Here is an 8695-nt window from a genome sequence, read left to right on the forward strand (position 1 = left end):
GCATGCGTTCGCTCCGGCCTCTCTGTCAAACGTCCACCGGTGATTGTGACCAAGCGCTCACTGAAAAACTTTGACAATCAGGCCTTCCTGCAAGATGTTGCAGCTGCAAACTGGGAAAGAATCAATCTTATCCCCTCAGTGGAAGATGCCTGGTCTTATTTCAAAAACACCTTTAGCCTAATCATTGAGAAACACGCCCCATTGAAACGATTCCGGACAAAGAATCGCTACAGCCCCTGGTTCAGTCACGATTTGGCGGCTCTGATCCGCCTAAAAAACACCTCATGGCGGAGAGCGAGGTCTTCTCAGTCTGCTGCCGACTGGCTGGCCTTCAGACAATGCAGGAACAAAACAACACAGGCGATCAGGAAAGCTAAAATCAGTCATTTCAAAGAAGAATTCTCAGCCAGTGGCTCTGATGCCAAGAAATTTTGGAAAACAGTCAAATCCATGGAAAACAAACTTGCTTCTCCGCATCTACCCACTTCTTTGATTTTTGATGACATTGTTGTTACTGATAAACAACGCATGGCCACACACTTCAACCAACATTTCGTGAAATCATCTAATTTCTTTGGTGCAGCTGCCCCTGAAACAGATTCATCTAACACTCCTACTTCATCACCCAGCGTTAACAGCTTCTCCCTTCAACCTGTTAAGGTTTCGGAAGTCCTGGATGAACTCATTAAGTTAGATTCAAACAAGTCAGCTGGATCTGATGGGCTTGACCCTGTGTTTTTAAAATCAGCCGCTCATATTATTGCTTCCCCTATTACAAGCCTGTTTAACCTGTCATTTCATCTGTCTGTTTTCCCCCTTGACTGGAAATCAGCTACGATTCTCCCCCTCTTTAAAGGAGGCTCTGGCTCTGACCCGAACTGCTACAGGCCGATTTCCATTTTGCCCTGTCTGGCCAAAGTCATAGAGAAACTGGTACATAAACAACTAATTCACTTCATTGACTTAAATCATATTTTGTCTGACCTGCAGTCTGGGTTTAGGAAAGGCCACGGATGTACCACCGCTACACTGAAGGTCCTTGATGACGTCATCACTGCCATGGACAACAAACAGACTTGTGTAGCTGCCTTTATAGACCTAGCCAAGGCTTTTGACTCGGTCAACCATAACATTCTCCTGCAAAGACTTACCAGCATTGGCTTGTCCAGTAGATGTTGCAACTGGTTTGCTAGCTACCTGGCTGATCGTGTCCAGCGGGTGAAGACCGAAAACATCATGTCTGAACCTCTTACCATCTCTAAAGGTGTGCCTCAAGGCTCCATCTTAGGCCCTATTTTGTTCTCCATTTATATTAACGATGTAGCCAAAGCTGCTGGAAATTCCTGGATTCATCTGTATGCTGATGACACCATCATATATTCAGCTGGTCCCTCACTCCACTCTGCTGTGTCCACTCTTCAACAAAGCCTCACCTCCATCCAAAAGTCTTTCCACAACCTCCACCTGCTCCTCAACTCCAAAAAGACCAAATGTATGCTGTTTGACCGGAAAAACCTCATCATCCCCAGCCCTCCCAAGATCTACAGTGCTGATGGCTCGGAGCTGGAGTTTGTCAGCTCCTACAAATACCTTGGCTTCTGGTTGGACTCATCTCTCTCATTTAACACACACATCAATAACCTTCTGGCTAAAGTCAAAGCTAGACTGGGTTTCCTGTATCGAAACAAGGCCTCCTTCACACACTCTGCCAAATTCACCCTTGTGAAAATGACCATCCTTCCTCTATTTGACTACGGCGATATAATTTATAAAATGGCATCAAAGACCACCCTCAGAAAACTGGACACACTCCACCACTCAGCAATCCGTTTTGCCACATGTGCACCTTCACCACCCACCACTGTGATCTTTACAGATTGGTGGATTGGCCCTCCCTTCACACCAGGCGGCTACAACACTGGCTGCTCTTGGTCTACAAATGCATTTTGGGAATGACCCCTCGCTACCTCTCCAATCTTCTGCACATTTCCGACAGCAATCGCCGTTTAAGATCCAGTGACTTCATTAGGCTCATCATTCCAAAAGTCCGTACTGTGTTTGGTCATAACTCCTTTCATTTTGCTGCTGCAAATGACTGGAACTCACTACAAAACACGCTCAAACTAACAGCTCTCACCTCTCTCAACATGTTCAAACAAAAGTTGCAACAAGTCATAGTTGACTGCTGTACTTGCTGACCAGCCCTCACTTCTCTCTCTCTCTTCCATTTTAACAAAGAACATCCAGTAATCCGCCTTTTTTTGTACATAGTGTTTATTAATTTACCTATGCTGTTTTTAGCCATTTTCTCATGTGTTTGTCAAACTGTATTGTATCTGTGCTGTTTGTGTCACTTGTGTGGACTGTGCTACTGCCTCTTGGCCAGGTCATCATTGTAAATGAGAATTGGTTCTCAATTGATTTTACCTGGTTAAATAAAGGTCAAATAAAAAATGATGAGGTCATGATAATGTCATGATGAGGTCAGGATGAGGTCATGATGAGGTCATGATAATGTCATGATGAGGTCATGATGAGGTCATGATAATGTCATGATAATGTCATGATGAGGTCATGATGAGGTCATGATAATGTCATGATGAGGTCAGGATGAGGTCATGATAATGTCATGATGAGGTCAGGATGAGGTCATGATGAGGTCAGGATGAGGTCATGATGAGGTCATGATGAGGTCATGATGAGGTCATGATGAGGTCAGGATGAGGTCATGATGAGGTCATGATGAGGTCAGGATGATGTCATGATGAGGTCATGATAATGTCATGATGAGGTCAGGATGAGGTCATGATGAGGTCATGATAATGCCATGATGAGGTCATGATGAGGTCAGGATGATGTCATGATGAGGTCATGATAATGTCATGATGAGGTCATGATGAGGTCAGGATGAGGTCATGATGAGGTCAGGATGAGGTCATGATAATGTCATGATGAGGTCATGATGAGGTCAGGATGAGGTCATGATGAGGTCATGATGAGGTCATGATGAGGTCAGGATGAGGTCATGATGAGGTCATGATGAGGTCATGATGAGGTCAGGATGAGGTCATGATGAGGTCAGGATGAGGTCATGATGAGGTCATGATGAGGTCAGGATGAGGTCAGGATGAGGTCATGATGAGGTCATGATGAGGTCATGATAATGTCATGATGAGGCCAGGATGAGGTCATGATAATGTCATGATGAGGTCATGATGAGGTCATGATGAGGTCATGATAATGTCATGATGAGGCCAGGATGAGGTCATGATAACGTCATGATGAGGTCATGATGAGGTCATGATGAGGTCATGATGAGGTCATGATAATGTCATGATGAGGCCAGGATGAGGTCATGATAATATCATGATGAGGTCATGATGAGGTCATCATGAGGTCAGGATGAGGTCAGGATGAGGTCTAGTCTAATGTCCTCTAGTGTCCTCTAGTGTCCCCTAACGTCCCCTAGTGTCCTCTAGTGTCCTCGCTGGACCTGCGTTGTGTGATTGTGAATGTGTTTGTGACGGTGCTTTCTGATTGGCTGGTTGAGGGTCATGTGATCATGTGTGTGTGTGTTGTTTTCAGTGTTTCATCACTGTGGTGACTAGTTGGTGCTGATGGTGACAGCTCTCTGTGTTTCCATGGCAACCCTGCTTCTCACGCCTGATTGGTCGTTGGGGGGGTAAAGAAAAGGTCGAAAAATAAAGAAATAAGACGGATTATAGATTATAGACGGAAGACAGGAAGTCAAGACATTAGATGGAGACACTTCAAAGAGGCTGAGCTGCTGCACACACACACACACACACACACACACACACACACACACACACACACACTGGTCCATTGAGATGCAGATGAGTCGTTCTTTTATATCCTGACTGAAAACCAGATATTAAGAAATAGCAGAAGAAGAAGAAGAAGAAGAAGAAGTCTGTGTCTGTTTACTGTAATCACTGAAAGCAGCTGAAGTGTTTACAGTAAACAGCATCAGATTTACTGGATTAGTTCTCTGTTTGTCTCTGAGAGGAGCTAAAGGTCAAATCACAACAATGATGATGTCATCCTGTAGGTGGAGCTTACTGGGAGTGGGCAGGACTTCACTTACAGAGGGACAACGAGGTGTGGCCTATCATTCTAACCAATCAACGACGTGGAGGGGCGTGGTCACGACCAATCATCAGCCTGGACAAAACACTGTCTCCACCCACACAGGTACGTCACATCACACTGTCTCCACCCACACAGGTACATCGCATCACACTGTCTCCACCCACACAGGTACGTCACATTAAACACTGTCTCCACCCACACAGGTACGTCACATCACACTGTCTCCACCCACACAGGTACGTCACATCACACTGTCTCCACCCACACAGGTACGTCACATCACACTGTCTCCACCCACACAGGTACGTCACATCACACTGTCTCCACCCACACAGGTACATCGCATCACACTGTCTCCACCCACACAGGTACGTCACATCACACAGTCTCCACCCACACAGGTACGTCACATCACACTGTCTCCACCCACACAGGTACATCGCATCACACTGTCTCCACCCACCCACCCACACAGGTACGTCACATCACACTGTCTCCACCCACACAGGTACGTCACATTAAACACTGTCTCCACCCACACAGGTACGTCACATCACACTGTCTCCACCCACACAGGTACATCGCATCACACTGTCTCCACCCACACAGGTACGTCACATTAAACACTGTCTCCACCCACACAGGTACGTCACATCACACTGTCTCCACCCACACAGGTACGTCACATCACACTGTCTCCACCCACACAGGTACGTCACATCACACTGTCTCCACCCACACAGGTACATCGCATCACACTGTCTCCACCCACACAGGTACGTCACATCACACAGTCTCCACCCACACAGGTACGTCACATCACACTGTCTCCACCCACACAGGTACATCGCATCACACTGTCTCCACCCACACAGGTACGTCACATTAAACACAGTCTCCACCCACACAGGTACGTCACATCACACTGTCTCCACCCACACAGGTACGTCACATCACACAGTCTCCACCCACACAGGTACGTCACATTAAACACTGTCTCCATCCACACAGATACATCACATCACACTGTCTCTACCCACACAGGTACGTCACATCACACAGTCTCCACCCACACAGGTACATCACATTAAACACTGTCTCCACCCACACAGGTACGTCACATTAAACACTGTCTCCATCCACACAGGTACGTCACATCACACAGTCTCCACCCACACAGGTACATCACATCACACTGTCTCCACCCACACAGGTACATCACATCACACTGTCTCCACCCACACAGGTACGTCACATTAAACACAGTCTCCACCCACACAGGTACGTCACATCACACAGTCTCCACCCACACAGGTACGTCACATTAAACACTGTCTCCATCCACACAGGTACGTCACATCACACAGTCTCCACCCACACAGGTACGTCACATTAAACACTGTCTCCATCCACACAGGTACGTCACATCACACAGTCTCCACCCACACAGGTACATCACATCACACTGTCTCCACCCACACAGGTACGTCACATTAAACACAGTCTCCACCCACACAGGTACATCACATCACACTGTCTCCACCCACACAGGTACGTCACATCACACAGTCTCCACCCACACAGGTACGTCACATCACACAGTCTCCACCCACACAGGTACGTCACATTAAACACTGTCTCCATCCACACAGGTACGTCACATTAAACACTGTCTCCATCCACACAGGTACGTCACATCACACAGTCTCCACCCACACAGGTACATCACATCACACTGTCTCCACCCACACAGGTACGTCACATTAAACACAGTCTCCACCCACACAGGTACGTCACATCACACTGTCTCCACCCACACAGGTACATCACATCACACTGTCTCCACCCACACAGGTACGTCACATCACACAGTCTCCACCCACACAGGTACGTCACATTAAACACAGTCTCCACCCACACAGGTACGTTACATCACATCCATGTTGTCCAGAGTGACTTCAGGTAGAGACACAGACAGGTCCATGCAGACAGACTAAAGGTGAGACAGGTGTCCATGTTGGTGAGACAGTCTTCTCTTTGTCTCTTACAGCAGAGTGTCTTCGGACCTGTCTCTCCCTCTCAGCTCTGCATTGATAGGTGGCCTGTCTTACCTGTCCAGGTGAGTTTGTCTGTCTCTCTGTCTCTCTGTCTGTCCCTCTGTTAATAACTGTCTCTCAGTCTCTCTGTCTGTCTGTCTGTCTGTCCCTCTGTCTCTCTGTCTGTCCCTCTGTTAATAACTGTCTCTCTATCTCTCCAGGTGATGAAGGGAGTTCATCCCTCCTTCTTCTCTTCACGCTTTGCTTCCAGATTCACTCTGCTGACAAACTACAGACACAGTAAGACCTGTCTCTCCCTCTGTCTGTCTGTCTGTCTGTCTGTCTGTCTGTCTGTCTCTGCCTCTGTCTGTCTGTCTGTCTGTCTGTCTCTCTGTCTGTCTCTCTGTCTCTCTGTCTTTCTGTCTCTGCCTCTGTCTGTCCCTCTGTCTGTCTATCTCTCTGTCTCTCACGGTCACATGACCACGTGTCCTCTGTCATCGTGTCTCACGGAGGATCACATTCAGCCGCAGGAAGTCTTCATCTGTCACGTTGAGTCTCTTTACTTTCCCTACGCTGAAGACTTTTACTCTCACAGAGACTGATGAAGAGGAGTCTGGTTCAGGTCCAGTTCAGGTCCAGTTCAGGTCTAGTTCAGGTCCAGTTCAGGTCCAGTCCAGGTCCAGTCCAGGTCCAGTGGTGTTGATGGAGTCGTAGTGATCAGTGACTGATTGATAACTAATCAATAAATGTATAATAATCAATAATCAGTGTTTGTTTCTGTCAGGAGTTTAAATAAAGTTTTATTTCTTGTGTCGTCAGAGAAGCGAGTGATGAGCGGAGGTAAAGTTTCTCTACTGCTGAGGACGGAGAGAGAGATGGAGGACAACAAACAGGTGAGTTACTGCGTTTAGACTCAGGTCATGTGACTCATATAGCTGCTGGAGGCGGAGCTAGTTAGAGGTGGAGCTAGTTAGAGGTTGAGCTAGTTAAAGGCAGAGCTAGTTAGAGGCGGAGCTAGTTAGATGTGGAGCTAGTTAGAGGCGGAGCTAGTTAGATGCAGAGCTAGTTAGATGTGGAGCTAGTTAGAGGTCGAGCTAGTTAAAGGCGGAGCTAGTTAGAGGTGGAGCTAGTTAGAGGCGAAGCTAGTTAGATGTGGAGCTAGTTAGAGGTGGAGCTAGTTAGAGGCAGAGCTAGTTAGATGTGGAGCTAGTTAGATGTGGAGCTAGTTAGATGAGGAGCTAGTTAGATGTGGAGCTAGTTAGATGTGGAGCTAGTTAGATGTGGAGCTAGTTAGATGTGGAGCTAGTTAGAAGCGGAGCTAGTTAGATGTGGAGCTAGTTAAATGCGGAGCTAGTTAGATGTGGAGCTAGTTAGATGAGGAGCTAGTTAGATGTGGAGCTAGTTAGAAGCGGAGCTAGTTAGATGTGGAGCTAGTTAAATGCGGAGCTAGTTAGATGTGGAGCTAGTTAGATGTGGAGCTAGTTAAAAGCGGAGCTAGTTAGATGTGGAGCTAGTTAGAAGTGGAGGTAGTTAGAGGTTAGGGTTGATCAATATTGTAATACTCTGATCAGGTTACTGATTGATCGTTCTCAGATCAGATTCAGATGTACATGTGTTTCCTGTGTGTGTGTGTGTGTGTGTGTGTGTGTGCGTGTGCGTGTGTTGCAGTGTGTAGGTGAGGACAGAGGAGAGGAGGAGGGAAGTGAAGGAGAAAGGAAAGACAAACGTCCTGTCGCCTCCACTCCTGTCCCGGGGTCGCCATGGTAACTGTTGCTCTGTCACACACAAACACACACACACACACACACACACACACTCCTCTGAACATGTGTGTGCGTGTGTGTATGTGTGTACAGGTGTGTGGTGTGGACCGGGGACGACCGCGTCTTCTTCTTCAATCCCACAATACACCTGTCTGTCTGGGAGAGACCGGGGGAGCTGATTGGTCGAGATATCAGCCGCATCATCGAGGACCCGCCCCACAAGAGGAAGAAGATGACACATGCTGGTCTGACACCTCACCTGTCTGTTATCTCACTTGTCACCTCACCTGTCTGTCACCTCACCTGTCTGTTATCTCACCTGTCTGTTATCTCACCTGTCACCTCACCTGTCTGTCAACTCACCTGTCTGTTATCTCACCTGTCTGTCACCTCACCTGTCTGTCACCTCACCTGTCTGTCACCTCACCTGTCTGTCACCTCACCTGTCTGTCAACTCACCTGTCTGTCACCTCACCTGTCTGTCACCTCACCTGTCTGTCAACTCACCTGTCTGTCATCTCACCTGTCTGTCATCTCACCTGTCTGTAAACTCACCTGTCTGTTATCTCACCTGTCTGTCATCTCACCTGTCTGTCACCTCAACTATCACCTCACCTGTCTGTCACCTCACCTGTCTGTTATCTCACCTGTCACCTCACCTGTCTGTCACCTCACCTGTCTGTTATCTCACCTGTCACCTCACCTGTCTGTCACCTCACCTGTCTGTCATCTCACCTGTCACCTCACCTCACCTGTCTGTTGTCTCACCTGTCTGTTATCTCA

At 47.6% G+C, this 8695-nt stretch overlaps 1 protein-coding gene across 1 annotated transcript in view; it reads left to right on the forward strand.

Annotated features, from left to right (window-relative positions):
• Window positions 1–5208: 5208 nt before the first annotated feature.
• Window positions 5209–8695, forward strand: part of tcerg1l (transcription elongation regulator 1 like) — a 19506-nt gene continuing 16019 nt past the window's right edge. The window contains exons 1-6 of the mRNA XM_074628297.1: window positions 5209–5225; window positions 6164–6232; window positions 6371–6449; window positions 6969–7042; window positions 7818–7912; window positions 8006–8157. Coding sequence (XP_074484398.1) covers window positions 6374–6449; window positions 6969–7042; window positions 7818–7912; window positions 8006–8157 — 397 coding nt within the window. The 5' untranslated portion in view covers window positions 5209–5225; window positions 6164–6232; window positions 6371–6373. The remainder of the gene's footprint in view (window positions 5226–6163; window positions 6233–6370; window positions 6450–6968; window positions 7043–7817; window positions 7913–8005; window positions 8158–8695) is intronic.

This window comes from Sebastes fasciatus, unplaced genomic scaffold, assembly GCF_043250625.1.
Source record: "Sebastes fasciatus isolate fSebFas1 unplaced genomic scaffold, fSebFas1.pri Scaffold_27, whole genome shotgun sequence".
Classification (NCBI taxonomy): Eukaryota; Metazoa; Chordata; class Actinopteri; order Perciformes; family Sebastidae; genus Sebastes; species Sebastes fasciatus.